This window comes from Rhodotorula graminis, assembly GCF_001329695.1.
Source record: "Rhodotorula graminis WP1 unplaced genomic scaffold RHOBAscaffold_9, whole genome shotgun sequence".
In the NCBI taxonomy this organism is placed as follows: domain Eukaryota; kingdom Fungi; phylum Basidiomycota; class Microbotryomycetes; order Sporidiobolales; family Sporidiobolaceae; genus Rhodotorula; species Rhodotorula graminis.
In genome coordinates, this window is record NW_017264936.1 from 393,227 (window position 1) to 420,240 (window position 27,014).

General features: G+C 69.3%; 11 protein-coding genes across 11 annotated transcripts; 4 read left to right on the forward strand and 7 right to left on the reverse strand.

Annotated features, from left to right (window-relative positions):
- Positions 1-39: 39 nt before the first annotated feature.
- Positions 40-1,184, forward strand: RHOBADRAFT_54515 (uncharacterized protein; the record flags this gene model as incomplete). Its single annotated transcript, XM_018417355.1, has 5 exons — positions 40-108; positions 181-280; positions 370-737; positions 845-903; positions 1,027-1,184. 5 exons carry the CDS (start codon positions 40-42, stop codon positions 1,118-1,120), a joined length of 690 nt encoding a protein of 229 aa, XP_018269979.1. The 3' UTR covers positions 1,121-1,184.
- Positions 1,185-1,336: 152 nt separating this feature from the next.
- RHOBADRAFT_54516 (uncharacterized protein) lies at positions 1,337-2,147 on the forward strand (the record flags this gene model as incomplete). Its single annotated transcript, XM_018417356.1, has 2 exons — positions 1,337-1,858; positions 2,001-2,147. 2 exons carry the CDS (start codon positions 1,337-1,339, stop codon positions 2,145-2,147), a joined length of 669 nt encoding a protein of 222 aa, XP_018269980.1.
- Positions 2,148-2,461: 314 nt separating this feature from the next.
- On the reverse strand, positions 2,462-4,616 carry RHOBADRAFT_54517 (uncharacterized protein; the record flags this gene model as incomplete). The annotated part of the gene is made up of 6 exons (XM_018417357.1): positions 2,462-2,719; positions 2,829-2,886; positions 2,962-3,983; positions 4,072-4,349; positions 4,424-4,479; positions 4,557-4,616. The coding sequence occupies 6 exons, from the start codon at positions 4,614-4,616 to the stop codon at positions 2,583-2,585; spliced, it is 1,611 nt and encodes a 536-aa protein (XP_018269981.1). The 3' UTR covers positions 2,462-2,582.
- Positions 4,617-4,736: 120 nt separating this feature from the next.
- RHOBADRAFT_54518 (uncharacterized protein) lies at positions 4,737-10,381 on the forward strand. The gene is made up of 6 exons (XM_018417358.1): positions 4,737-4,906; positions 4,989-5,135; positions 5,236-5,888; positions 6,281-7,765; positions 7,860-9,104; positions 9,169-10,381. Exons 1-6 carry the CDS (start codon positions 4,753-4,755, stop codon positions 10,315-10,317), a joined length of 4,833 nt encoding a protein of 1,610 aa, XP_018269982.1. The 5' UTR covers positions 4,737-4,752; the 3' UTR covers positions 10,318-10,381.
- A 450-nt stretch (positions 10,382-10,831) lies between these two features.
- On the forward strand, positions 10,832-11,581 carry RHOBADRAFT_45226 (uncharacterized protein; the record flags this gene model as incomplete). The annotated part of the gene is made up of 1 exon (XM_018414564.1): positions 10,832-11,581. One exon carries the CDS (start codon positions 10,832-10,834, stop codon positions 11,579-11,581), a length of 750 nt encoding a protein of 249 aa, XP_018269983.1.
- A 188-nt stretch (positions 11,582-11,769) lies between these two features.
- Positions 11,770-15,205, reverse strand: RHOBADRAFT_45227 (uncharacterized protein; the record flags this gene model as incomplete). Its single annotated transcript, XM_018414565.1, has 7 exons — positions 11,770-11,782; positions 12,421-12,524; positions 12,926-13,474; positions 13,554-14,159; positions 14,216-14,323; positions 14,384-14,492; positions 14,628-15,205. The coding sequence occupies 7 exons, from the start codon at positions 15,203-15,205 to the stop codon at positions 11,770-11,772; spliced, it is 2,067 nt and encodes a 688-aa protein (XP_018269984.1).
- A 286-nt stretch (positions 15,206-15,491) lies between these two features.
- On the reverse strand, positions 15,492-16,434 carry RHOBADRAFT_45228 (uncharacterized protein; the record flags this gene model as incomplete). The annotated part of the gene is made up of 4 exons (XM_018414566.1): positions 15,492-15,633; positions 15,754-15,818; positions 15,896-15,972; positions 16,329-16,434. The coding sequence occupies 4 exons, from the start codon at positions 16,432-16,434 to the stop codon at positions 15,492-15,494; spliced, it is 390 nt and encodes a 129-aa protein (XP_018269985.1).
- Positions 16,435-19,535: 3,101 nt separating this feature from the next.
- RHOBADRAFT_16405 (uncharacterized protein) lies at positions 19,536-22,289 on the reverse strand (the record flags this gene model as incomplete). Its single annotated transcript, XM_018412313.1, has 12 exons — positions 19,536-19,704; positions 19,803-19,916; positions 20,008-20,160; positions 20,350-20,635; positions 20,713-20,929; positions 21,013-21,154; positions 21,290-21,414; positions 21,607-21,670; positions 21,740-21,814; positions 21,920-21,974; positions 22,102-22,132; positions 22,203-22,289. The coding sequence occupies 12 exons, from the start codon at positions 22,287-22,289 to the stop codon at positions 19,536-19,538; spliced, it is 1,518 nt and encodes a 505-aa protein (XP_018269986.1).
- Positions 22,290-22,757: 468 nt separating this feature from the next.
- Positions 22,758-24,827, reverse strand: RHOBADRAFT_54523 (uncharacterized protein). The gene is made up of 5 exons (XM_018417359.1): positions 24,576-24,827; positions 23,940-24,482; positions 23,600-23,862; positions 23,263-23,461; positions 22,758-23,020 (listed from the first exon to the last, which is right to left on the reverse strand). Exons 1-5 carry the CDS (start codon positions 24,711-24,713, stop codon positions 22,775-22,777), a joined length of 1,389 nt encoding a protein of 462 aa, XP_018269987.1. The 5' UTR covers positions 24,714-24,827; the 3' UTR covers positions 22,758-22,774.
- Positions 24,828-25,023: 196 nt separating this feature from the next.
- On the reverse strand, positions 25,024-26,181 carry RHOBADRAFT_54524 (uncharacterized protein; the record flags this gene model as incomplete). Its single annotated transcript, XM_018417360.1, has 3 exons — positions 25,024-25,115; positions 25,237-25,806; positions 25,884-26,181. The coding sequence occupies 3 exons, from the start codon at positions 26,179-26,181 to the stop codon at positions 25,057-25,059; spliced, it is 927 nt and encodes a 308-aa protein (XP_018269988.1). The 3' UTR covers positions 25,024-25,056.
- Positions 26,182-26,308: 127 nt separating this feature from the next.
- On the reverse strand, positions 26,309-26,963 carry RHOBADRAFT_54525 (uncharacterized protein; the record flags this gene model as incomplete). Its single annotated transcript, XM_018417361.1, has 3 exons — positions 26,309-26,597; positions 26,673-26,851; positions 26,913-26,963. Coding segments are annotated over 3 exons (323 nt in total), but the record flags the coding sequence as incomplete, so codon positions are not given.
- Positions 26,964-27,014: the final 51 nt, after the last annotated feature.

Sequence of the window (27,014 nt, forward strand, 5' to 3'; positions counted from 1 at the left end):
CGACGGGGGTTGCCTCCCTCCAGCTCACTGTCGCTTGAGATGGACCACGGTGGACACATGGGCTCGGGCCACCACATGCCCGACCACCACGGCGCAATCCCCTGCAAGGTGCATCCCCTCCCTCCTCGTCCTCCTCCTCGACGTCCTTCCCCCGCTCACCCATCTCGTCGTCACCCACAGATGGCCATGCTCGGCAACACGGACCCGATCGGCATCTGCCTCGTCTTTCCCTCGATGCAGATCACCTCGTCCGCAACCCTCGTCTTCTACCTCGCCCTCCGTGAGTCGTCCCCCCTCGAGCGTCGACCTGCCTCTCCCGACCTGTGTGCACGTCATCCCGCTCACCCAGCCTCTCCGTCCCGCACACAGTCATCCTCCTCTCGATGGCGACAGAGTACCTCCGCCTCTCGCTCGCCACGTTTGACCGCGCCCTGCGCTCAAACATCCGCGGCGGCGGCCTCGCCGCGCTTTCTGGCGACAGCGCGCCCGAATCGAGCCCGGTCCTCGGCGCCTCGCGCAGGGGGTCGCGGATCAACGTGCCGTCGCGCCGAGGGAGCGCGGTTGGGCCGCTCATGGTCGAGGGCGCAGACGAGGCGCTCCTGGGCGGCGGCGGTGGGGCAGGAGGAGGGGGAGTCGGCGGGTCGCGCATCGCGCCGAGGTACTGGGGTGTCGTGCGGCTGCCGTGGTTCGTTCAACTGCGACGGAGCGCAGGGTACGCGCTGCACGTTGCGCTCACGGTTCGTCCGGCTCGCACCCTCTCTTGCGGCTCGACGTCTCGCCGTCGAGCTGGGGCTGTCGTAGCGCTAGACGGACGTACTGACACCTTCTCGTCACTCGCGCACAGTTCTACATCATGCTGCTCGTCATGAGCTACAACTTGCAGATTGTCGGCGCCATCATCCTGTGCGTCTTGCCCCCCTGCTCTCTCTCTCTTCCTCGTCCTCCCTCGTCCGAGCGGCCCTCTCTTGCCCTGAGTACCTCGACTGACCCAGGACACTTGCACTCCCTCGTCCGTCCGATCCACAGCGGCGCGTTCCTCGGGCACTTTGTCTTTCACCGCGGGATCGACCTCGGAGCAGGAGCGGGCGACGAGGACCAGAAGGGGCTGCAGTGCCACTGAGGGCGCGTGTGCGCGACAGGAGCCTGTACCGTGTACTCTGCAGTGATCAGTACTATTCGTCGTCGCCGGCGAGCTCGCACGCTGCGACCGTTGCGAGAGGTTCGACCGCCCCTGTTCCCCTCTCTTCCTCCCTCGCCTCACTTTCTCGGCCCGCGCCCCTCTCCCCTCGGCGAGCGCAGGCGCCGGCCCTCTATACCTCGACCCACGCAGCCCAGCATGCGCCTCGCGCCCCTCGCGTCCGCCGCCTACGCCCTCGTCGCCCTCGCCGCCCTCCCCACCTCGCATGCCGACTCGAGCCTCGCCACCACCTCGCCCCTCGCCCCGCAGCCCTCGCGCACCGCACTCCTCCCCATCATCGAGCGCACGCAGGCCCCCACTGCGCGCCGCATGCGCCACGCACGCCGTGCGCTTGCGCCGCCGGTCGAGCGCACGCACGAGGGCGACGAGGACGAGGTGGGCGCGGCGGTCACGTCGCGCGAGGGTGCGGTGGGTCGCAGCGAGCTCGAGGGATCGGTACCCGTGGTGTGGGTGTCGGAAGAGCGCGGTGGGGCCTCGAGCGCTGCGGCGTCGTCCTCCTCGTCGCGCCGCTCTCGCTCGACCGGGCTCGCCTCGACCTCGACGAGCCTCGGGTCCTCAAGCCCCTCCAGCACCAGCACCTCGTCGCCGCAGCCGACTGCCCTCGGCGCCGCCGCGCTCCTCTCGGCCCCGCTCCCAGGGCGCACGCTCGCCGTCTTCCCCGTCGGCCTCGCCTTCACCTCGGCGCTTCTCGGCCTCCTGCTCGCCGCGCGTCCCCCTTCCTCTCTCTCTCTCTCCCTCTCCCTCTCTCTCGAGACATCCGAGCGAGCGAGCGAGCTCACCACGTCCAATCCCGCACTCGCAGGTCACCGCCTACATGGCGTACGAGCGCCTCCTGTACCGGCGCCAGTTCCGCACCAGGCGCGCCGAGGACGCGGCGCGCGAGGCCAGGACGGCGCTCGAGGTCGAGATGAGGGTCATGGGAGGAGGTGGACGAGGGGCGGCGAGGTGAAGCGGGGCGAGGCGAGGACGACGCGGGAGGTGCGGGCGCGCGGGCGCGCTCGAAGCGCTTTTGAGGGGTCCGAAAGCTTGCAACGGCGAGCATGTACGTATGCGAGCGGGGTGTCGAACTGCGCGAGAGGACGGAAAGTGGTCGCACCTGCTCGGAGGACGAGTGACGAGCGACGAGCGACGAGCGCCCGAGAGAGACGGCGACGACGAGCAGCAGCGGTCGGTGCCAGGTTTACGAGGCAGCGGCAGGGAGCGAGAGAGCCACACAATCTGTTGGCGAGCCTCTCGAGGTACCTCGCGAGAGAGCGCGCGAGACCAAGGTACAGCTGCTCCATTGCCGCACGAGCCTCCTCGGCCCTCCCCTCTTTCTCTCGCCCAAGCTCCTCCTCCTGCCCCTCTCCCCCTCGCCCTCTCGTGCACAGCCGCCGCCTCGCACTCACTTCTTCTTGAAGAACGCGCCGAGGCCTTTTTGCTGCGCCGGCGCGCCCGAGCCGGACGAGGCAGAGGTCGACGAGGCGCTCTTGGGCTTGGGCTTGGACGGCGCGGCGGACGAGGTGGACGGCGTGCGCGAGACTGTGGGGGCGTGCGAGAGGGAGGGAGAGGGAGTCAGTGAGGGGCGTGAGGCGAGAGGAAGGGCGAGGAGCGAGGGGGAGGAGGGAGGGGGAGAGAGGAGGGGACGGACGGGTTGCGCGCGCAGGCTTCGAGTCGACGTCCATCGTGTCGTCGCTCTGCATCATCTCCTGCTCGGGGCGTGAGAGGGTCAGTGACGGCGCGACGACAGAGGAGAAAAGGGGCGAGGGAAAGATACGACGCACCTCGAGTTCCCTCTTCTGCCTGTCGGCCTTGCTCTCCTTGCCCTTGGCCTTGCCCTTGCCCGCCTCAGCGCTCCCACTCGCCCCGGCGCTCGTCTTCCTCTGTGCCGCCTGCACCTCGGCAGCGCGCTCAGCCTCGAGCAGCGCCTCCTCGTCCATGGCCCAGTCGTCAAACTCGTCGCCGTCGTCGCCGTCGAGCACGACGTCGGCGGCCTTCTTCTTGGACACCTTGACCGGCGAGGCGACGGCCTTTTTGCGCGTCACGACGGGCGACGACGACTTGCGCTTGGCGGGCACGACCTTCTTGACCGGCTTGACGTCGTCGTCGTCGTCGTCGTCGTCGTCGTCGTCGCTGCCGCTCGACTTGTCGTCCGAGTCGCCGTCCGAGTCCGAGTCCGAGTCGGACGACGCCTTGCCCTTGCCCTTCTTGGACTTGGACGACGACTTCTTGGGCGGCGGCGGCTTGTCGAACGTGCGCGAGAAGAGGCCCCCGAGTTGGCCGATCGGGCGCGCCTTGGGGCCCTTGTTGTCTTTGGCCTTGTCCTTGTCGGCGGCGTCCTTCTTCGACGCCTTCTTGTCCTTGGCCTTGGGCTTGTCGGCGCCCGCCTTGGCCTTGCCGACGGCGACGGCGGGCTCGTCGTCGCCCTCCTTCTTGCCCGCCGCGCTCGTCGTGCGCGACGTCGACGACGCGCCGACGGGTTCCTTGCCCTTGCCCTTGCCCTTGGCCGCGCTCGCGCTCGCGCCCGCGCCCGCCGCGCGACCCGCCGCCGTGGCGCCCTTGACCCTCCTCCTCTCGCCGTCCGGGTTGACCAGCTCACCGTACGCGCCGCCGTGGTCCCCAGCGTCGGCGCCGTCTTCTGTGGCAGCAGGCGGGGGGACGCGCCATTTCTCGCGCGCGGCGGGCGCGACGAGCGAGAGGGCTGCGGGGCCGAGGAGGGCGAGCGAGGGGAGCGAGGGCGAGGGGAGGAGCGCGTAGAGGTGCGTTGACGGCGGGCGCGGGGTCGAGGAGAAGAGGGGGAGCTGGGCTGCGGGAGAGTGAGCGGGAAAAGGAGGGTGAGCTCGTTGGGAGGGAGAGAGAGCGAGAGCAAGGGAGAGAGAGAGAGAGAGACGCACCCTCGAGGTCCTTGTCCTGCACGAGGCGCTGTACGACCCGCTGCACCACCTCGTCCTCGCCGGCCGTACCCGCCACACCGTCTCGCTCCTGCGACGCCTGGGCCGGCGCGCTCGTGCTCGTGTCGGCGCTCGAGTCGACGTCCATGGCGTCCTCCTCCTTGACCGCCGAGCCGTTGGGCGCTCGAGGAGGCGGCTGGGCGAGGTAGCCCGACACGAGCCAGACGGCACCGACGTTGCGCTCCTTTGCGACGTCCGACTCGAAGTAGGCCTTGAGGACGCTGTCGCGGGAGGGGGTCGTGAGCGTGCGGGGGGAGGGTGGGTGAAGAGAGGGTAGGGGACGGTGAGGACGCACGTTTTGGCCTGGGCGACGGTGCAGCCGAGCTCGCGTGCGGCGAGGCGGTAGGTGAGCTGCGCGTGTGCAAGGGGTGCCAGTGAGATGAGGCGAGATGGACGACGCGACGAGGAGGAGGAGGAGGGGGACGGACGATGTTGCGGTCGATGGCGACGCGCCTGGTGATGCGGCCAAAGGCCTTCTGCTGATCCATCTGTGCAGCTGGCCCGTGTCGAGCTTGACGGGGAGCGACAGAGGTCGAGGCTCAACGCGACGACTGTCGACGAGCGGAAGATGAGGACGACGACGACGCTCTCTCTCTCGCTCGCGACCACGACAAGGCTAGTGCGATGGACCCGCAGCTAGAGCTCCGTCCAGTGCAGACGACGCACGTCCACCCGCCGCCCAACCTCGCTCAAGTGTCGTCGTTCCTCGCCGGCAGCATCTACTCGCCTTCGCCAGACGGCGTCAACCTCAACCTGCTCGTCCTCTTGCACGGCCTCGGTGGGTGGGCTCGCATCCTCTCCCTCGTTCTGCCCTGCCCTGCCCCGCCCTCGCGCTGACTCCTTGAACCGCCCCTTCGCAGGTGACACGCCCGTTCCCTTCGCGACGCTGGGTCAGAGCCTCCAGCTCCCGCAGACGGCCGTCCTGTCGCTCAAGGCCCCAGAACGCGTTCCGTTGCTCGACGAGGAGGCCTACGCCTGGTGGGACAGCTTTGACGAGATGGGAGAACGTGCGTCCCCTGACCTCTCTCTCTCGCTCTCTCTCCTCGTCGTCCACTGACGTTCGCCGCCCGCATTCTCGTTCCTGCTCCACGCCCGACGACGTCGCAGTCATCGCCCATCCAAACCCAGCCGCGACGCTGCACCTCCTCGTCAAGCTCGTCGAGCACCTCACGGCGCCCGTCTCGACGTCGTCGCCATCATCGAGCGCGACCGCCGGCGGCGGCTGCGGGTGGAAGCCGTCGCAGATCCACCTGTTCGGGTACGCCCAGGGCGGCACCTGTGCGGGCGAGCTCGCGCTCGCGTGGGCAAAAGCGCACCCGGTCGTCGTCGGCGGCGGCGGCGGCGCACCGACCTCCTCTTCCCCTTCCTCGACCACGACCTCCTCGTCGACGAGCGGCGCCACCGTCGCCGAGCACGGCCACCTCGGCTCGCTCGTCGCCGTCTCTGCGCCGCTCCTGTCGCACCCGACGCCGTCCCCCTCGACGCAGAGCCGCACGCGCGCGCTCGTCGTGTTCCGGCCACACGAGCAGCGCGCCGTCGGACCCTCGTCGTGGCAGCGCGGCTTTGCGCGGTGCGACGCCGTCACGCTGTCCGGCTCGAGGGGCGGCGGCGGCGGCGGCGGCGGCGGCGAGGGCATGCTGAGGGGCAGGGACGAGTGGGTCGCCGTCATGCGGTTCTGGAGCGAGGTGCTCGCGCGCAAGAGCGCGCTCGAGCTCGGCGGCGACGTGTTCGAGGTGACGGCGGGGGCGCCGACGCCGAGGGTTGCACCGCGATGACCTTGTTCTCCTCTCGCGCGTGCTGCGGGCGACGAGAGAGCCGGCGAGGGAAGCGGGCTTTCATTGAGTTGGGAAGCTCCGAGGCGGGAGGAAGCGAGAGAGAGTGCGACGAGAGCGTGTTGTGCAGAGGACTGCGTGGCAACGACCTGCACTGAAGCGCACAGGGTGGGTCTCGCCGCGAGAATTAGCTCGAGACGCGGGGGAGGAGGAGGCGGAGGGAGACGCGCTACTCTCGAAAGCTCTCACTCTCTCAGCCCTGCGCCGCTCGAGCTGCTGCTGCCGCGTGCCACCTGTGCACCAGTCGCCCCGTGCCCCCTCAAACCGGGCAGCCAGCCGCGCACACCGCGTCGCCGTCGTCCACCTTGGTGTGCTCGCAGATCCCACCTCGTCGGCGCCAACGCCGCCTCCCGCGCACGTCGACCCAGAGCCTGCAGAGCACGGCCCAGCACGGCCCACTCGACGCGGGTCCACCTCGCCCAAGGCGTCCCACTTCGCGCCCGAATCGCCCCCGCGCCCCCGTCGGCTTCTCCGCCCGCGACGACTCGATGGTGCCCGCTCCGGCCACGACGGGCCCGGGCACGCCGCGCGCCACCGAGGGCGAGCCACGACGAGCTGCCGAGGACCCTGAGCTGCACAGTGCGCCGAGGCAGCTCCCGCCCGGTGCCGCGTACGCGCCCCAGCACGCGCCCGCCCCCGCCCCAAGTCGCCTCGTCGACTCGCCGGTCAACTACTCGCGCCCGCTCTCGATCAGCCCGGCTCCCCCTCCACCGCCACACCACCAGCAGCACAGCAACAGCGCCCCTCCCGCCCTCCACACCCGCCGCAGCTTTGTCGGCCCCGCGCACCACCTCGCGTCCCCCTCGTCCTCGTCCTCGTCGACCCGCGCCCCGACGCCCGGCGCACCCTCACCCTCAACCCGCACCGCCGCCGCTTCGGGCATGTCGCTCGCGAGCCAGTACCCGACTTTTGTCCCCGCGCCGGCCTTCTCGCCCGAGGACCGTGGCCCGTACCCGCCGAGCCCGGCACGCGACGTGCGCGAGCCGACCCAGGTCAAGGCTGACTACCTCGACTCGGCGCCCTCGTCGGCAGCGCCGGCGCCGACGCTCGCGCGGCCGCGCTCCCTCGCGGCGTTCCACGAGCCGGCCTCCTCCTCGGCGGCGGCGGCGGCGGCGGCGAGGCGGGACCTCGACATGGCGGGCGTCGGTACGCGCGCGTCGCTCATCCTGCCGTCCTCGTCGACGACCGCGGCCGCATCGACGAGCGCGCCCGTCCTCCTGTCGCCCCCGTCGCGCGCGACGGGCGGCGCCCCGGCGCCCGCCCGCAGCCCGCAGCTCGTCGCCGCGTCGCCGTACGCCTCGGCGCCCTCGGCCTCTGCGGCGCTCGTCTCGCCGTCGCCCGTCGCCGGTCCCGCTCCTCCTCCTGCTGCCCCGGCGGCGTACTCGACCGCCCCGGCCCCGGGCCCGCCGCCGCCGCCGCCGCCGCCGCACCTCGTCCCGCAGCCCGAGGTGTGCGTCGAGTGCATGATGCGCGACCGCGACATGGCCGACGTCGACGTGACGGGTGCGCGCGTGTGGGAGCGCGACAGCGACGCCGAGTGGGACGAGCAGGTGCGGTGGGAGGCCGACCAGGTCGAGCAGCTCGGCGGCGGCGGCGGCGGGCCGGGCAGCTACGACGTGCACGGCGGCGGCAACGGGTCGAGCGAGAGCGGCGGGGCGCTCGGCGGGCCTGGGGTGCGCCGCAGCGTGTACGAGCGCGAGAGCAGCAGTGCGCACACGGGCGTCGGGGCCGGGCCGGGCGGCAGGAGGAGGCTGGGCAAGGGGCAGCTCCTCACGAGCGGTAACCTGAAGGTGTGGACCACCATGGTGCGTCGTCGTGCCCTCTTTCCCCTCTCTGCCTCTCTTGTCTTCGCGCTCGGCGCAGCAGGCGGACTGACCCTCTCTTTTTCGCGGCTCGCAGAACCCGCCGGCGGCCGCGCACCGGTGGCGCACGCTCCAGACGTTCCTCGCGACCCAGGCGCACTACCTCGAGCTCGACCGCCAAGCCCGCATCCGCGAGGCGTCCGCCGCCGCCGCCGCCGTCTCGGCCTCTTCCTCGCCGCACGGCTCCTCGCCGATCGAGCTCCTCCCGACCGCCGTCGGCGCCCCGCCGCGCAACCGCGCCTCGTCGCTCCTCTCGCCCGAGTCGCTCGCCGCCGAGAAGGCCGCGCTCGAGCACGAGGAGCGCGTCGCGCTGCGCGCCATCAAGAGCCGCTCGAGGGCGACGCTCGCCGACGAGACCAACCTCCACCAGCACCAGCACCACCTCGCGGGCAACCAGAACTTCCGCCACTCGAGCGCGAGCTTGCTCCCGCCGCCGTCGCTCTACAACGGCGCATCGGGCAACGGCGGCGGCGGCGGCGGCGGCGGCAACGCGAGCAGCGGGAGCAGCATGCGCAGCTACTCGGCCGGCGACCAGCCGTGGCTCGGCCCGACCCTGCGTCGCCTCTCGAGCCCGTCGGCGGGCGCACCCGTGCCCGGCGCAGCCGGCGCGTCGCAGCTCTCGGCGTCGCCGCCCAAGAGCCCCGCGACGAGCATGGCCTCGAGTCGGTTCGCGTTCCCCAAGTTTGCGCGCTCGTCGACCGACTTGCGCTCGCTCCCGCCGGCCGGCGGCGGCGGCGGCGGCGGCGGTGCGACGCCCCGCAGCGTGTCGCCCGCCCGCACGAGCGGCGACGGTTCGGCGCGCCGCCCTACGAGCATGTGGTCGCGGTTCCGCCAGAGCGCGTCGGCCGCGAGCGTCCTGTCGTTTGCGCCCTCGGGCAGCATGATGGACATGCACCTCGGCCTCGAGCAGGACCAGCGCGCCGGGCTCGCGGCCGCCGGCGGGCCCGGGTACGGCTCGCTCGGGCACTACGGCGCCGGCGTCGGCGCCGGGTTCGGCGGCGGCGGCGCGGCCATGTACGCCGCGCAGCACGGCGCGGGCGCGGGCCCAGGCGCCGCAGGGTACGGGTTCGGCTCGCCGCAGCAGGCCGTGTACGACACGTACGGCGCGGCGGCCATGAGCGACCCGGCCGTCGCGCGCCACGCCGACCGCCGCGAGCGCGAGCGCGTCCTCGCCGAGACGGCCGCCGCGAGGGAGGCGGCCGCTGCGGCTGCCGCCGCCGAGGCCGAGCACGGAGCGGGCAAGAAGAAGAAGAAGGGGCTCAAGGGCTTCTTCAACAAGCTCGTCGGCGGCGGCGGCGGCGGCGGCGGGCGGGCTCGGTCTCGCTCGCGGCGGCGGTCGCGGCGAGGCGGCGCCGGCGGGCGCGGTCGACCGCGGCGCGCCGTTCGACGCGTCGCTCGGGCCCGGGTCGCGGTACGGCGGCGCCGGCGCCGGCGCCGACGACGACGAGCTCGCGCCGCCGCCGCCGCTGTCGGCGCTCGCCAACGAGCCGCGGTACCACCTGCGGTCGGGCAGCTCGTCGAGCGTCGACTCGCTCGGGCCCTACACGCCGCCGCTCCCGCCTCAGCAGCAGTTCCGCCAGAGCTACCACATGCCCATGCCCGGCGGCGGGCACGCCGCCGACCGCCAGAGCATCCTCACGCTCGGGTCGTTCACCTCGACGCGCTCGAACGGCAACGGCGGCAGCGGCGGCGGCGGCGGCAACAAGGCGGCGAGCGGTGCGGGCGCCAGGGCGTCGACGGTCCCGAGCCGCAACAGCTGGGTCGGCAGGCCTTCGCTCGACTCGGTGCGCCGCCCTGGGTCGTTTGGCGGCGGTCAGGTGCTCGGCGGCGGGCCGGGCGACGCCGAGACCGAGACCGAGGTCCTCGCCGGCGCCGTCGACGACCTCGACCTCGACCCGGAGCAGCAGCACGACGACGAGCACGAGCTCCTCCAGCCGCCGCCGCAGCCTCGGTCGCAAAAGTCGCTCCCGCTCCTCCCGTCCGAGGCGACCAACCGCGGCGGCTCGCCCTCGCCTCACGGCGCCTCGCCGTACGACCCGTACCACGCCGCCCACGCCGCCGACGTCGCGCCGCGAGCCGGCCCGCCGGCAAGCTTCGACGCCCCTCTCGCCTCGGCCGGCCCGTACGGCAACTACGGCGCGTCGCGCTCGGCGTACACGCTCGGCTCGAGCCCGGCCGCCGACTCGCGTGCGTCGCTCGCGCAAGAGTTCGGCCTCGTCGGCGGCGACCGCGAGCAGGACGAGCAGCAGCAGCAGCACACGGTGCGCAAGTCGCGCAGTCGGCCCAAGGTCTTCTCGCTGTCGTTCGGCTCGAACGGCGGCAAGAAGAGCCAGCACCGCCAGTCGAGCGCCGAGGTGGGCCTGGCGACGCCGCCGCCGCCGCCGTTGCCGAGTGCGGCTCGCGGGGCGTCGCTCGACTCGCCGAGCGTCATGCGGTACGCCGAGCCGTACGACGGGCGGCCGCCGGCCGAGGCGCTCGTGGGAGGGATGCGCTAGGCGCGCGACGACGGCGCGCAGGTCGAGTCGTCTCGAGGTCGCCCTCTCTCTCTCTCTCTCTCCCGGACCCCTCTCCCTTTCCTCGTTGTCTTGTCCCTCGTTCCCTTCTTCCTGTCACGACGCAGACACTTTGGTAGCCCCGCCCCTCATCCCTCACGATCCATCTCGCAAGCAGTTCGCTCTCGATTCGGCTCTCTTCTTTCGCAAAGAGTTCTGGTATCCACAAAGCACCTTCGCTGCGGCTCAGAGAGACGCTCGTCGAGGAATCGAGAGTGCTTTGGTCGACTTCGCTCGAGTCGAGGTCGAGCTCCCCGACTTGCTCCCGCCGTCAGCTCGCTCGCGCTCAGACTAGCTTGCGGTACTGCTTAAAGCCATCTATAGACCGTGAGCAGCCCCGCCGAGGTCATCCACCGGTCTGTACGTCGTTGTCGTTTCTCTCCACCTCCTCAAACCCGGCGAACTGATGAAGCTCACTCGCACCCTCCCACGCTGCGCAGGCACCTGCAGCACCACCATGACCTCTACCAAGCCTCCAGCCGACTTTCCCGCCCACATCCAGTTCCTCACGACCCCTGTCGCCTCGCCCCTCCTCTCCGCCCTCGACCGCCTCACCTACTGCACGCCTTGTCCGCCGCACCTCGTCCCGAACGCTCCGCCACGCGTCGCGATCCGCACCATCACCGACGCACGTCACCCGGCAAAGGGTCAGCGTGGCCTTTTCAACGACGGCAAGGCGGCCATCGAGCGCGGGACTTGGATCCGCGACTACCTCGGCTACGTGCACGACGAGCGCGAGGCCGACCCCAAGAGCGAGTACGACCTGTCGCTCGAGCGACGGCCTGTCTCGACGGCCGAGGGCGAGAACGAGGGCGAGGGCGTCGGCGCCGGCGCGCAGGAGCAGCAGCAGGAGCAAGAGCGCGAGCAGCGGTTCGAGGTCGTCGGGTGCGACGCGACCAAGATGGGCGGCGAGGCACGCTTCGTCAACGACTACCGCGGCGTGCCGGGCTACGAGCGCGCCAACGCCGTGTTCGAGCTGCGCACGTGGGACATCCCGGGCGTCGCAGGCCGCAAGGGCGCGCGCATGGCCGTCTGGGCGGGCCCGCACGGCGTCGCAAAGGGCGCCGAGATCTGCGTGTCGTACGGCAAGGGCTACTGGAAGCCCAAGGAGGCGGCCGGGCAGTCGAGGCTCAAGGAGGGCGCGCAGGACGAGCCGAGGGCAAAGGTCGGCAGGGGGAGGAGGGTCGCAAAGGCCAAGCAGGGCTGAGTGGGGGCACGAGTTCGAGCGTTCGAGGTGCGTCGCATCGTCCTCTCTCTCTCTCTCTCTTTCGCGTGCAGCTCTTGACGCACGTCCGCCTGCAGATTTCTCGCTCCTCGTCCCTCGGCCCGCTCTCGGCTTTCGACCGCGCACCGCCGCCTCGAGAGCTGCGCCTCGCTCGACGCGCCAAGTCCGTCTTAGCGCGTCGAGCTGCACGCGCCAGTCGCAAGCTCCGCACTCGTACGAGGCTTGGCCGAGCTTGACGTCGAGCGAGCCGTCGTCCTGCCCTTCCCTCGTCCCGAACCTCCTCGTCGCATATTTTGTAGCTCGCCCTGTCTAGCCCCGCACACGCACACCCACCCGATCCTCCTCTCGCAATGCACCTCGTTCAGCACGCCGCGAGCACCTCGTTCCCTTTGTCTCGCTCCAAGTCACCTCGACCTTCTGCTCAGGCCCCTCGCGCGCGTCGATGTCAACCGGCAAGCGGCGAGCACCTCGTTGACCTGTCACTCTCGCGGGTCGTCCTCCTTAGCTCTTGCACAACCTCTCAAGGCACCGAGACTGCGAGAGATGCGCTCGCCCGCACCGGCAGAGCGGCGTCCACCTGGCGTCGCACCTCCTCTCGCGCTCGCGATTAAGGACGAACAGGTGCGCTTTCGGCTCTTCGCCTCTCAATCCCGCGCATCGACAACGCGCAGACAGCAGAGCACGGGCTGACTTGACCGAGCAACAGCCTCTCGACGCCCGACTGCCGTTCCTCGCACTCCTCCTCGGCTCGTCGTTCCGAGCCACCCTCACCCTCCTCGACCTCGCGCCCGCCGCCCTCCCAGCCATCGTCCAACGAGCACTGCAGCTCCTCGATCGGCTCGCCGAGGCCATCGAATGCAGGAGGGCGCTGCTCGAAGACGAGCCCCGGCGGCGGCGGCAACTGGTCGAGGCTGTCGAGGACGGTCTGGACGAGGTGCGGCGGGAGCTCATCAAGCATGAGCGGCGACGAGCGGTGGAGAAGGAGCGAGGTCGAGTGCAGGGTGTACGGTGGGCGAGCGAGGCGTAGATAGATGCGCAGCCACGCGAGGGCGAGAGGCAGTATTTCCAGCGCAAGCACGTTCCGAGTTTCTCTCGTTCGCCCTCAGCTCGGCAGAGAGAGAGAGAGAGCACGACCACCCGTTGGCCCCCTACTCAGCTCGAGACCCCTCAGGACAACCTCGTCCAGTCCGGCAGCCTCGCGCCCCTCCTCCTCCTCGCCGCCCTCTCCTCCTCCTCCCACTCTCCCTCCCCTTCTCCTTCCTCCTCCGCCGTCCTTCCCGCCGCAGCCCCCACACCCGCACCCGCCGCGTCCCACTCCTCGCGCACGACCTCGACGCCGCCGACCTTGAGCGCGCCAGCGAGCGAGCCGCCGATCCACGCCTGGAGCGCGGGCGCGAACGCCGGTGCCGAGCCCTCGCGCTCGCGGGCGAGGGACGAGGCGAGGAGCGGCGATGCCGACGAGGAGGTGGAGGTGGAGACAGACGAGGGAGAGGGGTGGTTGAGGATGGCGAGGTGCGGCGCGAGGGGCGCGAGCGGCGCCCAGCGCGGCGAGTGGCGCAGCGTGTGCAGCCGCAACGTGAGGGCGCGGCGGCGACGGTGTTTGGCGACCGCCTGCGGGTCTGCGGCGGTCGCGACAGGCGTCGGCGCGTCGGTGGCGGGCGAGGTCGACGAGCGCATCGGGTCGTCCTCGGTCGGGCTCGAGGCGGACGTCGAGGACGAGGGGAGGGGCGGCGACGGCGGCGGGCTCGGCGGGTGCGAGCGCTCGAGTTGCGCGATGAGCGAGGCCTTGAAGCGCGGGAAGAAGCCCGGCATCGAGGCCGTGCCGCCGAAGACGAGGATGGACGATGCGAGAGGTTTGCGCAAGTCGATCGGGAGCTGCGGGCGACGAGCAAGATCAGTACGTCTACATGGTCCAAGAGCTCGATACAGAGAAGAGGGAGAGAGCAGGACGCACCTTGAGCAAGCAGTCGAGCACGACCCCTGCCAACCCGCTCTCCTCGCCCTCGCCAATCCCGCCCTCGTCCTCCTCTGCTCCCTCCTCCCACAGCACCTCGGCCACACGCTCCCTCACCCACCCAGGCACCTGCACCCACCCGCGCCCGACGCCGCTCGCGACCGGCGGCTGCGACAGGGTGGGCACCCGGAACGCGACGTCGGTCGTGCTCGGCGCGGTCGAGGCGTACCGCGCCGCGAGGTGCTGCACGAGCGCGGCGTCGGGGTCGCTCGACGAGTCGCCGACGGCGACGGCGGGCGATGAGGGCACGTCGAGGCTCATGGCCGAGCCCGAGACGGCCGAAGAGGCGCGAGCGCCGCGCTGCACCGGCGGCGGGAGCGGCTCGCCGACGAAGCACAGGCGCGTCTTGATCTCCTCGACGAGCTCGTCCGTGAGGAGCTCGCGCGGGACGCGGCCGATCGTCGGCGGCGTCATCGAGTTGACGGACGAGGGCGGTGGGGAGTACGAGGCGAACGCGAGGAGGAGGGAGCGCAGGCGGCGGGTGAGGCGGGCGCCGGCGCGAGGGGTGGTCGTGAGGAGAGGAAATAAGGGACGGGAATGGAAGATCTGTGTCGGGGGCGAGTGAGTCGGGATGCGAGGGGTCGATAAGAGGAGGGACGCACAGGGAGAACGGTCGTCTCGAGGTGGCCGACGTCGACGACGAGGCCCGACACGGCGCCTGCGGCCATGAGGGCGAGCAAAGGCGAGCACGCAAAGCCCATCGACGGAACCTGCAGGACGAGAAGCGTGAGTGCGTGGGTCGACGAGGAGCGAGAGTGGGCAGGACGGACCTGGAGGTTGTCGAACAGGACGCGCGCGATCATCTCCTTGACGCGGTTGGGCAAGAGCGGGTTCTCGAGGACGATGACCTTGCGCGTCTTGGGGTCGATCATGAGGTCCCTGTGGAGCCGAACGAGGTCTCAGTACCTGCTCGAGGGCGAGGAACATGAAGAGGTGGGCGACGACGCGGACCGTCTTCGACCAACTCATGGCTGGCGCTCGACAGCACGAGGAGGAAGTGAGAGTTCGACTCACTCGAACCAGAGCCGCCGCAGCAACCGCTTGACCCTTTCCTCCCGCACCATCCACTCGACCTCGCCCGGCTCGCCCTTCTCGAGCCCCCACAGCGCTGCGCCCTCCTCCCCTCCCGCCGCGCCCGCCCTCGCACTCGAGGCCGCACTCGCCACCGGCGCCGGCGCCGCCGGGCCCCTCGCCCTCTCGCGCGCGAGCTCGCTCACGACGCTCGCGCACGCGCGGGGCTGCGACTCGCCGCTGAAGCCGACCTTCCACACGCTGCTGCCGAGGTCGAGCACGACGCGGTCCTCGGTGCCGTACAGCGAGTGGCGCGAGCGGAGCGAGGTCGTGTAGTGGGGCGAGGCGGCGGTCGACGCGGCGAGGAGCGCGGCCGAGGAGGAGGAGGAGGGGCCGGCGGGGGTCGGGGGCGCGGCTGGGGCGTTGGCGGACCGGGTCGTGGTGCCCGAGGTGCTGTAGGTGCCCGCTGGTGCTGCTGTTATCGAGCGCGACTTGGACCGGGACGCGGTTGGCGAGGTTGAGGGAGCGAGAGATGAAGTCGACGAGGGGGCGAACGACGCGCGAGGCGGCGGCGGGTCCATGTAGAGCGCCTTGCAGTCGAGTATAGGGCTCTACTGCAGCGGCTACGCGCTCGTTCAGCAGGCGGACGAGGCGAGATGAGCGAGAAGAAGGCGGCGCGCCGCTCTCGTCTTGACCGACCGCGACGAGCGTTCAATCTCGAAGCTTTCGACCGTACACGCAGCTCACGAGCGATACACTGCTCTCACACAGCCCGGAGAGTGTACAAAGCGGGCCATTGCGGGTTCCCTACAAGCTCGTCCTCCTCGCCCTCCTCCACCTCGAGCAACAAGCTCTCGCGGCTCCCGCTCAACGACGGATAGGCGGACGCCCCGCACCGCCGCGCGCCGGACCGCCCCGCCGACTCTGCGCACGCATGATGGTCGCGCGGCCACGTGCGCTTCCAATGCCGCGACCCTTGAGGCCCGTCGCGCCGACGCCGCGCTTGAACCTGCAGAAGTACGAGGCGAGCGAGTCAGTCTCAGGACTACAGCTGGGAGTAGAGCTGCAGGTGCGCTCGTGTGCACCTTGTGGCTCAGTTAGCTGGAAGAGAGAGAGACTGGCGACGCACATGGGAGCCTGCGAGAGCATGTCGGGCACGACGTAGAACCGCACCGACGCGCCGCGAATGTAGACCTGCGCGTAACCGCCGTCAAGTTAGCTCGGTTACTCCTGAGGAGCAGGCAGAGCAGTCTAGGAGAGCGCGGACGCACCTGGTCGAGCTGGGTGACACGGCCGTCGCGGTGGGTGACGGTGCAGTTGGTGAGCGAGACCGAGAGCGAGTCCTCGGCTGCGCGCAGGTGCGAGAGATGGTCAGTGGTGATCCTTGGCTCGGACGAATGTGCTGCGCGGGCTCGGCCTTGCGCGCGAGAGGGAGGAGGGAGCCGAGTGGGTCGAGGAGGAGAGGGGCGGAGGAGCGAGGACGAGCATCGCCTGTGGGAGCTCGCCTGCGCGTCTAGGACCCGCCAGAGCACTCCTGAGCTCGCCCATGGACCGCTCTGCCCAGCCCGCTGCCCGCTTGCGCCGCCCTCGAGTTCATCGCCCCGCCCAACCTTGTCCACCTCGCCCCTCGCCGTCTCGCTCGCTCGTGGCCGAGCGCGCGCCGCAGACCTGCCCAGGAGAGGTGCGAGAGAAAGGGGAGCGCACCGTCGTACAGCTTGCCGCGGTAGACCTGGCCAGTCTTGAGCTCGAGGGTGATTACGTGCCCGAGCGACTCGTGCAAGAGGCGGATGGGCGTTCCGAGGTTGGCCATGGTGCTGAGGTGTGCGGGAACAGGCGGGCGAGTAGTGCTGGCCCGGGACTGAGCGTGTGCGGGGACGAGCGACGAGCGACAACCGGCTCGCCTCCTCCTCGTCCCTCTCTCCTCCGTCCACGCTCACGGCTCACGCTCGCCGGCACCTGGCGCTCGGGCAGAGTGCTCTATCGCTCTCATGCGCTCTTGTCGAGCGCGCCAGTCTCGGCCGCGGTCACTGGCTTCCTCTGCTTCCTGCGTCTCGCCAGCTCGTTCGTTCGCGAGCGATCCTCGAGCCATGGTTCCGAGTGCACGCACGCTCTCTGCGCTCGACCACCTCGAGGACCCTCTCTGCTGCAACCGGCCGGCCGACTCGCTCGCCGCCGTCGCCTACACGCTGCTGTCCCTCGACTCGCGCCTGCGCTGTCCTCGAGTCGAGCTCTCGCGCTACCGCAAACTGCGAGCTGCGGCGAGCGGTTTGACCGCGAGCGGGACTTGACACGTCGAGGATCGGGACCGCGCGGCGGGCTAGAAGCGGCGCAGCAGGACGAGGAGGCTCGTCCGTCCTCTGGCGACGACGCCCAGGCTCGCGCCGAGCAGAGCTGATGCGTGGCGAGCCGCAGCTTGACGCTATCTCGAGACGTGTTCAGCTGGCGAGAGACGAGAGACGAGCGCTGTCAGAGATGAGCGGGCGATGGCAGCTGCTCTCGAGCCCTCGAAAGCCTGTCGCCAGCGCCGCTCATGCTTCGAATCGTGGCGCAAGCTCACAAAGCAGCTCTCGGTACGTCTCTCGAGTCGAGAGGCGAGAGATAGAGAGCGCGACGGCCGAGAACAAGGGACCTTGCACGCCCGACCCTCCTCGCGCCGAGACCTCTCTCGAGTCGAGCCCTCGCCCGACGTCCCGCCGCACCGCACCGCTCCTCACGCCCCGCCGCCCTCGACGCTCGCTCGCGCCCTGGCGAGGATGTGGGCGTTGACGACCGCGTTGCCGAGGACCTCCCTCGCGCGGCGGTACTCGCCCGTCAGGTCGCCGAGCGCGAGGAGCGCGACGCGCAGCTCGGCGTCGAACGCCGCCCGCCACTCGAGCGCGTCGCACGCTGCGCCCGTGACGACGATGCCCCTCGCCTCGGCGGCTCGGACGACGGCGACGAGGCCCGCCTCGGAGCAGCTGTCCGGGTACTGCGGCTCGACCCAGTTGTCCCACATGGGCCAGTGCGGGTAGCCCGCCTGGTCCTCGAAGGGTGGAAGGACGCCGCGCATCTCCTCCATGGTGTGGCCTCGGGCCGAGTAGACGTGGTGGAGCTCGAGGGTGACGAGGTTGGGGAGGTTGGTCGGACTGGCGAGGAGGGTGAAAAAGAAGCTGTCGGGGATGGGCTCGACATCGTCGAAGGAGAGGTGCTGGAGCTTGTCGAGGACCAGGAGGGCGGCGAGCCCGGACGGCTGGTGGACGTCGAGCGCGCCGTAGCCGAGGCTGAGCCGCTCGAGCCGCTCGAAGCGGGCGAGGATGGCGGTGACCTCGATAGGCGACGGCCGGTCGCCATGCATAAAGCCGAACCGGTTGATGAGCGACAGGCGGCGCAGGTCGACGGGTGCGGTCGAGAGAGCGCAAGCTCGACGAGGTTGGGCGCCATCTGGTCGAGCGCGGGGCATGCCCAAGGATTCGCGTTCGACGACGGACCCGAGCTGAGGACGAGGCGCGTGAGGCACTGGAAGGTCGGTGGGACGGACATGACGGGCAGGATCGGCTGATCGACGGCCAGCTCGTGCAGGGCGAGGTCGGCGAGACGAGGCAGGCACGAGAGGCGCTGCACCCAGTCGCCGGCGTCGCACTCGGGCGGTACGAGTGGTACAAAGCCCATCGAGAACTCGAGGGTCGTGAGCGACGACAAGGACCGCGACGCGTCCTGGTCGAGGAAGACGACGTCGAGGAGCGCCGGGTCGAAATCGGCAGTCTTGAGCGACTCGAGGTTCGACAGGCGCGGAACGAGTGTCGCAAACTCGACGGGCGTGACAATCTTGCGCAGGTTGGGGTCGCCGGGTAAATACCCTGTCCGGTGGCCCTTGTTGCTGCCGTCGGCCTCGAACTCGTTCTGGTAGGCCGCCTCGATCTCCAGGTGCCGCACCAGCTCAGCGCAGGTGCTGGAACCCACGCCGTGCGGAGGAACAGCTTGAGCGCCTCGTACTTGCGGAGCTTGACGCGACGGTACAAGACGGCGCGCTGGAACGGCAGGAGGCGGCGGCAGATGGGTCGACGCGCGTTCGGCCGATTGGCCCAATGCTCGTACGCGAGGCTGAAGATGGTGCCGAGGAGCTCGTTTGACAGGCGGAGGAGGGGAGGAGGGGAGGTCGAGTTCGGGGAGGACGACGAGCTGATGAGGAGCTGCAGGTGTGGGAGAGGGTCAGCGTGCACAAAAGGAGTGGGAGGGCGTGCAGACGCACCTCGTCGTTCGTCTTGACGACCTGCACAGGTATCTTGAGCGAGTACAGAAGAGCGAGCGAGGTGGACGAGAACGAAGGAGGCGAGCGCGACGCGAGTCGCTCGCTCGCCGACGCAGCGTGGCTCACGCTCAAATACCGCTCGAACGAGGCACAGCGTTCTGTGAGGACCCGCGAGTGAAAGAACAAGAGCTCATTACGCGATGCGAGTCTACAAAAAAGAAGTCTAAAGAGGCTCGCCGACGAGGAACGGATCCGGCGGCCCTTTCTCCCTCGCGAACGGGCCCGAGACGACAGGGAAACACAACAGCGACAGCCCACACACACGCACAGACACACGACCTTGAACTTTGCCGCGTCCGTCTACACCGACCCGACCATAGCGTCGCCGTCGAGCTTCTCGTCGCTCGGCGTGATCGAGCCCTGCGGCCGGAACTCGCGGCGCGCGAGGTGCTCGTAGCCCGGGACACGGCCCTCGAGCACGTCCTCGGCGAGGACGGCCTCGGCGATGAGCGAGTCGCGGTTGGGGAAGAGCTGCGCGCGAGAGAGTCCAGGTCAGGCGCGTTCTCGGATCGAGGGAGGTCGGGCGAGATGGGGCGTACCTTGGACAGGCCCACATGAACGGAGCCGGCGATCAAGATGCCAAAGATGTCGGCCATGCAGTCTGCGCGATGCGGCCGAGAGAGTCAGTCGGCGCTCGGCGAGGGAGGGAGAGGGGAGGAGAGGGACACACAGATGTACTTGGCGTTGCCGATTTCGACGCTCGAGTTGAGGGCGTTGATCATGCCGGGCAAGTTGGGCGGAATGCTGACGAGGAGGGCGCCGAGCGCGGGGAGGTTGAAGCCGTAGGTGTAGCTGCGCGAGGCGAGGAGAGTCAGGGACCGTGCGCGGGTGTCGAGGCTCTGCAAGCGCTCAGGCGACGGCGATGCGAGGGTCACGAGAGAGGGACGTACCGGTAGAGGCCACGACCGTAGTTGTAGAGCTCGGGCACGTTGTACTTGCTCTTCTTGACGAGGAAGAAGTCCGAGCAGAGGATGGCGGCGATGGGCGCCAGGACGATCGAGTACCTGCCATTGCGACGTGGTCCTTGTCAGTCCTCGTTCAGGGACTCGTGAAAAGAGTCGTCGTGGGAGAGGAGAAGAGGGCAGGAGGACGCACGAGGACATGAAGCTGATGAACGAGCCCGCCGACGACAGGACCTTCCACGGCGCGAACGCCCACACGCCGATGATGACGGCGAACATCTGCCCGCGGAAGATGTTGACCCACTTGGGGAAGAGCGAGGCGAGGTCGTTGGCCGACGAGATCGAGCTGTGGGCCGGCGGGAGACGAGGAGAGGAGGGTCAGTGGGTGGACGGACAAGGGAAGCGACGGCGGCTCGAGGCGCTCGGGACTCGGACGGCGCTCGAGAGGATAGCAAAGAGGTGTGCGAGGGGAAAGAGTGGCGAGGGAGAGAGAGGTTGCGGGTGGAGGAGGGGAGGCAAGGGAGACGGGACGAACTTGGCGGTGATGTTGGTGGTCATGTTGCCGAGCGCCCAAGCGGCCGAGCAGAAGAAGGCTGCGGCACGCCCACCCTTCGACTCGAGCCACCCGCCGTTCTCGATGAGGTCGAACGGCTGGAAAGTCGCGACGCCGTCGTACCGAGGGATGACGGTCGTCATGTTGGCGGCGACGGCGCCGAACAGGGCGCAGATGGTCCACATGGCGGGGACGAAGAGCATCTGGAGCCAGGCGGCCGTCTCCTTCCTGCTGTACCGAGAGAAGTCGCCGATGTTGCACGCCATGGCTGTCGCAGGGACGACGAGGTCAGTCCGGGTTGCGGGCGCAAAGGCGGCGCAGACGACATGGAGCGGCAGGACGCACTCGACCACGTTCCCATGCACGCCGTTACCGCAGTCATGAAGGCGTACCAGCCGTCGAGGCCGTGTAGCTTGGACGGCTCGCGCATGACCTCGGACGCGCGGTCGCCGGCCTGGTGGATCGTCCAGCCCATCATGGCGATGGCGACGATCGGGAGCGTGATGGCCTTGACGAGGAAGATGGGGCGGAGCTTGCGAGGGTGGATGAGCGTGAACGGGAACTGTGAACGGCGAGGAAGGAGAGGGTGAGTTCGGCTGCCGCGGCGACTTGGGCCCGAGTGGGTTGAGGAACCGTGCGGCTCACCTGGAAGAGCCAGAAAAGGAAGAAGCAGAGCATGCTGGAGCTGTCGACGCCGGCCGACTCGGGCAGGGTGTTCTTCAGGTTGGCGAACGAGGGCCAGATGGCGGTGAGGCAGATCTTGACGCCCGTGCCGCCCTGGTACGTGCTGCAGGCGACGAGCGGTCAGGATACTCGCTCATGGACCGTAGAGAGAGAGAGCGAGGAACGAGGCGAGGGTAGAGAGGTGAGGGAAGGGGGAGGGAGGAGGAAAGGGGAGGGAGGACTCGGCGGCGCGACGCACTTGATGGAGAACCAGAACCAGGCGATGACCATGCGCGAGACGACAGCGAAGCGCGACAGGTGGTACCCGTAGGCGGCGCGGGAGCTGATGGAGAAGGGCACGTGAAGACGAGCGCCGATGATACCCTGCGAGGGAGGACAGAGCGCGCGTCAGTGACGGTCCCCGGGCTCGAGCTGCTCTGTGCGGTTCGCGCCAGTCTCGCCGACCTCGAAAGGAGGCGGCTGACGCTCGAAATGATGACGTTGAGGAGGCAGGAGAGGGCGAAACGAGCCGGGAGGAGGGGGAAGAGGACGAGGATCGAGGGACGGTCGACGCACGTTGAAGACGATGACGACGCAGAGCAAGACACCGCCCGTGAAGGTTGCCAAAAGACCCTGCCACCTGTGCGCCGGGATGAGGGTCAGTGCCGCGAACGAGAGACCGAGAGAGGGAACGGCGATGGCGACGCACCAAGTGAGCCCGAGGGACACGAACGACGAGATCTGCGACCACGAGCCAGCGTTGATCAAGTCGCTGAACCAGTAGCTGTAGACGTGGGCGGGCGCAAGAAGGTCAGTCGTCGACTCGCGGCACAGGTCGGCAACGCGATGGCGAGACGAGGGGGAGGGAGAGAGGAACCGGCTGACTCACGCCGCAAAGGTCGCGCTCGTCCACGACTGCTCCTCAACCGGTACAGGCTCCATGTCTGCAGCAGCGCATGGCGACCAGAGTGTGGTGGGCGACGCGGAGGAGGGGCAGAGGGGGAGTCGAGCTGGGATCAGCGATGATCCTGAATCACGCCGCCGCGACCGCTCGAGCAGACGAGAGCGCACCGTGGTTCGACCATTGGTGCTCGGGCGTGAACTGCAGGCGGTGCAGGCCCCGTCAGGGGGGCGTTCGAGGGGGGGAGAGGGAAGCGAGGCGAGGGACGCACGGCGCTCTCAGGCTTCGGCAGCACCCAGCCAGACAGGTGCTTCTTGGCGCTGAGGTCGGCCTTGGTGCGTGCGAGACGAGACGCCATGGCGCTAGTCGGGATAGCGAGTGGTGAAGTGAGAGAGAGAGCGAGGAGCAAGGACGAGCGAGAGCAAGGGGTCGAGGAAAGAGCAGCCGGCCGCGCCTATCTTGCCCTACCCCGCGCTCGGTTTGTGCCAGGCACGAGTCGAGGCTCTCAGTCGTCGGCCTCGACGCCGCATGGTCAAAGCGCTAACGGCGGGGGGAGGAATCGTCGGTCAGTGCTTGGCAGGACCTTCCCAAGTTCGCGCGCTGCTTGCTCCCATGGCTCTCTAGAGGGTCCAGCAGCTCTCTGTGGCCTGCGGCAGGTGCATGATAGCGGCGATTCGGCGAGGGCGCGGGTGGAGCGGACGAGCCGGGCGGGATAAAACCGCAATCGCATTCCGGAGGCTCGCCCGATACGGCGCAGCGCGAGGGGCGGCCCGTCCTCGCTCGAGACTCACGCGACACTGCGCTCGCTCGCAGCCACGCACACGAGGAGAAGAGAGCGCAGCTTCATTGCCGGACCTTGGTCTTCTTGCCCGAGGACGACGACGCCTTGCCGCCCGCCGCCTCGCCCTCCCTCGCGCGCTTCTTCTCCTTCTTCTGCGCCCGCGCTGCGCCCGTCGCGGGGAACTCGGCGACGAGCTTGTCTCGTGCGGCGCGCAGGATGCGCTTCTCGCCCACGCGCACGATCAGGGCCATCCGCTTGCGCAGAGGGAGCACGGCCGAGTCGACCTGCTTGAGAGCCGCTTCGTCGTCCTGCGCAGGGCTCGACCCGATCGTCAGTAACCGCCACTCGCAATGAGAGGCACTGCTCGTGAAAGGAAGATAGGCGCGACGAGAGCGGATGGGCCGCAGTGGCGGCGAGATAGGGCGGGAGAGGAGGGGTGACCCGTCGACGAGCGCGAGCGCGCGCGCGCGCGGCCGTCGCGGCGGCGTCGGGCGCGCAGAGGCCGACCGCCGACACGCAGTACTCGGGCAGAGAGAAAGAGGGGACGCACCTCGATGCTGGTCGAGTACTCGCTCAGGCGGTGGTCGAGGATCTTGCGGGCCCACTCTGCCGTGGCCGGGTCGACCTTTGGCTTGGGCGGCGACTCCTTCTTCTGCGCCTTGGCGTAGTCGGCCTCGTCGAGGAGGAACGTGCGGATGGCCATGATGAGCTCGTCGGGCAGCTTGTGGTCGGTCTCGATCGCGTAGGTGCTGCACGAGGGGGAGGGTCGGGACGGGGCGAGTCAATTCTCCTTCTCTGGCGTCGACGGACCGCCTACTCGACACGGTCGGCAAAAGGTGGGCAGGACATGGGGTGCGAACGGACGTGGGAGGGAAGTCGGGACTCACTCGTCGACGCCGACCTCGAGCAGCCACTCTGCCCTCGCCTCGCGCTCCTCCTCGCTCAGGCCCGCCGCCGCGCCGACCAAGTCGACGACCGTCTCGAGCCCGATCTCGACCAAGTCGGCGTCGTTGAACTCGTCGACGTGGCCGTACCGCCGCAAGAGGTCCGAGTTGGGCGGGTCGGCGTACGTGTTGAAGATCTGGGCGCCGGCAGGGATGCGCTGCGTCGACATCATGTTGAGCGTCGCCGGCTCGTAGAAGAGGCGTGCCTGTGCAACGAGGAAAGAGTGTCAGGGTGCTCGGACCGTGTGAAAGGGGAACGAGAGAGAGGCAAGAGTCGACGCACGTTGTCGGACCCGCTCTTGGCGTTGAGGATGTCGGCGAACGGGACCATGGCGACGTCTGCGACGTCCTCTCGCTCTTCTTCCTCGTCGTCCTCGTCGTCGCTGTCCTCCTCGTCCTCGTTCTCGTCCTTCGAGTCGACGTGGAAGCTCCGGCTCAGGACGAGGCTGCCCATCCGGTGGAACAGCTCGGCCGTGTACTCGTCGGCGTTGCCGAACACGTCCTCGTGCTCCTTGACGAACGCCTTGACTGTGTCCTCGTACTCCTCGTCGGCCTCGTCGCGCCCGACTTTGGTCAGGACATTGCTGCCCTTGAGCTCGTCGAGCTCGTCGGGCGACCAGTGCATGAGGGCGTCGAACCGGGTCGGGAGGAGCGCAAAGTAGGGCGTCCAGGTCGACGTGCGGAGGTACTCGCGCATCATGCTGAGGATGAGGGGCGTCCAGCCGCCGAGCGAGGACCAGGCGTCGGGCGGGAGGAGCGACTGGAGCGACGCGGTCGCGGTCGTGAGGAGGATGTTGCGCGGGATTGAAAAGAGGAGTGTGTCGGCCTGTGGAAGCGACGAGTCAGTCGGGCGGCCCCTGTAAGGCTGTCATCGCTCGTCGACAAGGAGCGACGAGTTGGGCGAGGAGGTCAAGCGCACCTCGATGTCCTCGCCGGCGATGGCGCCACGACCCATACCCTCGCAGTCTTCCTTGAGCTGCACTGCCGGGTGCACCGTGCCGCCCGCCGCCTTGAACCACTCGAGGAAAGTCGCCTCGGCCGGGGTCGAGGTCGCCATACTTGCTGCGCGACTGGAGGTGCTTGACGGCGATACAGGGGCTGCAGGGCCGGCAAAAAGTGGCTGAGAACGCGTGCGTAGCAGGACGCAGAAGCTCGTGGCGGGACGAGAGCGTAGAGCAAGCGCGAACAGCGAGCGAGGCGGTGAAGGCTAGCTCAGGCGGACGAGGGAGCTCGTACTCTCGGCGAGAGGCTTCTGCGAGTGCGCTTTCGCATTTCCTATTCTCACAGAGCGGCAGGGGATGTGCAGCGAGCGACAACTCGCTAGCGCTCAAGCCTCGCCTTCTCTCGAGCCGAACCGCCAGAAACTCGAGTCTCTCGCACCGCGCTAGAACTGCAACAAGCTACGCGCCGGTACCCGCACGAATGAGGTCGAGGAAAGACGCCTTGGACAGACTCGTCACTGCGCGCGAAAGAGAGAGAGAGTTAGTGAGGGAGAACGAGGAGAACAGGAACGGCTGCCGCAGCTCGCCGTCCTCGTGCTCGTCGGCAGTCCCGGTTGCGGCGAAAGGAGAGAGACTCACGAGCATCGTTCTTGCCGCGAGCGCCGAGAACGTTTGGCCTGCGGCTGAGCCCGCCCGTCGGGTTGGTCGCCGGCCCGGTGGCGCCCTCCTTGACGCCGACCTTGACGGCGAGCTTCTTGCGCTTCTCCTGCTCCTCGACGTCCTTGTCCTTGCCGACCGTGCCCTGCGCCGCGCCAATCGCGTTGAACAGGCGCACGACACCGCGCTGGGCGAGTTTCCGCAGGCGCTTCTCGCGCTCGGCGCCCGTCTCGTTGTCCTCGGCCTCGAGCTTGCCGCCGCGCTTGGCCGCCTCGAACTGGCGCGCGCTCGCGCTGTCCCACTGCGAGAACGGGAGCGGCGGGCGCGGTCCCCACCCGCCGATGACGTCGCGGACGTGGCCGCGCGCGAGGTGCTGCGCCTTGGTGTCGCGGAGGACGGAGCGCGCGCGGCGCTCGAGGCGGAGCGTCGCCGCCGAGGGAGGGGCGTGCTTCGGGACCGGGTTGGACGCGGTCTGGGGCAGAGACAGGAGGTGCTGGAGCGAGGTCGAGAAGTCGGTCGCGGTCGCCGGGCGGAGGGTCGTGTGCTTGAGCTCTGCGAGCAGGAGGACGAGCTCGTCAGTGAGTCGGCCCAGGGAAACTCGAGAGAGTGAACGAGAAAGTTGGACGCACTCTTGGCTGGCCGGTCTTGGTCGTCGTCCATCATGCCGCGGATGGCCTCCTCGTCGTCCTCGTCGTCGCCCTCGCCCTCTGTCTCGTCGTCGCTGCCGGCCGAGAAGTCCTCCTCGGTGTCCGCATCATCTGCGCTGTCCTCGTCCTCGTTGTCGTCGTCCTCGCCCTCGCTCGTGGGGACGCGGACGGGCGCGTCCGAGGGCTGTTGGCCGGGCGCGACGGGCTGCTCCTCGACGACCGGGTCGACGGCTGCGCGAGGGCGCTTCTTGAGGATCGATCTGGGCTGTGCGGCAGCCATGCTAGCGGTGCTGGGGCGCGTGGGGGGTAGCTGGAGCGGAGCGAGATGAGGTCGCGCCCGCTCCAACTTCGACCAAGCTCGGCTTCGGAGGCGGTGCACGAGCGAGTCTCTCTCGGCTTGCGCTGCTCTGGAGAATACATGCTCGAGTTGCAGACTATCTAGAGAGCTACACAGAGGCCGCGCAAGCTCTAGCAAAAGCGGCTGGCGGCCGCGAGAGGCGGCCGAAGGTGTTCGAGGTGGGGCCGCAGCCTCGCGCGACCGTCTCGACGGCCGGCAACGACCGCCGGCGGTGTCGCAGATGGCTCGAGAGGAGCGACGAGTACTCAGGTACGGAATGTCGAGAGCGTTGAGCTCAGAGAGGGCGCCGGACGACTCAGGTCATGCCGGGAGGAGGCGAGCCCTTGACCGGCACCGTTCTGCAGACGGCGCAGCGAGGTCAGCTTCTCGCTGAAGGCGGCGGCAGACTAGAGAGAGGGAACAGGAGGACGCACTGTGCAGCTTCGACGTCGGCGGGGACGCCGAGGAGCCCGCCTCGAGGAAGACGACCACCGGCGTTGACGGTCGGGGTCACCTCGGTGCACTGGCGGCCGAGCTGCATAAAGGTGCGGACAAAGGGCAGGCAGTCGACTGCGCGCTTGTCGGCGTTGTAGAGGCAGGTGTACTGAGCGATCTGTGGGGGAGAGTGCGAGGTGAGATGAGGACGGAGGGAGGAGGGGGAGAGAGACTCGCACCTGGAAGTACTCGGCCTTGGGCTCGAGCGGTGGATGGGGTCGACCGAGCATGGCTGCAGGGCGAGATCGAGCACTGCGGCGTTGCCGAGCGGAGCCGGACGA

Excerpts from the sequence above, each read along its gene's own strand:
- RHOBADRAFT_54518 (XM_018417358.1), top strand. The coding sequence starts at position 4,753 with ATGGACCCGCAGCTAGAGCTCCGTCCAGTGCAGACGACGCACGTCCAC. Across the intron at positions 4,907-4,988 it reads CGTCCTCTTGCACGGCCTCG|GTGACACGCCCGTTCCCTTC; the intron begins GTGGGTGGGCTC and ends GCCCCTTCGCAG. Across the intron at positions 5,889-6,280 it reads CGGGGGCGCCGACGCCGAGG|ATCCCACCTCGTCGGCGCCA; the intron begins GTTGCACCGCGA and ends GTGTGCTCGCAG.
- RHOBADRAFT_54523 (XM_018417359.1), bottom strand. The coding sequence starts at position 24,713 with ATGGCGACCTCGACCCCGGCCGAGGCGACTTTCCTCGAGTGGTTCAAG. Across the intron at positions 24,483-24,575 it reads TCGCCGGCGAGGACATCGAG|GCCGACACACTCCTCTTTTC; the intron begins GTGCGCTTGACC and ends TCGCTTCCACAG. Across the intron at positions 23,863-23,939 it reads CCAAGAGCGGGTCCGACAAC|GCACGCCTCTTCTACGAGCC; the intron begins GTGCGTCGACTC and ends CTCGTTGCACAG.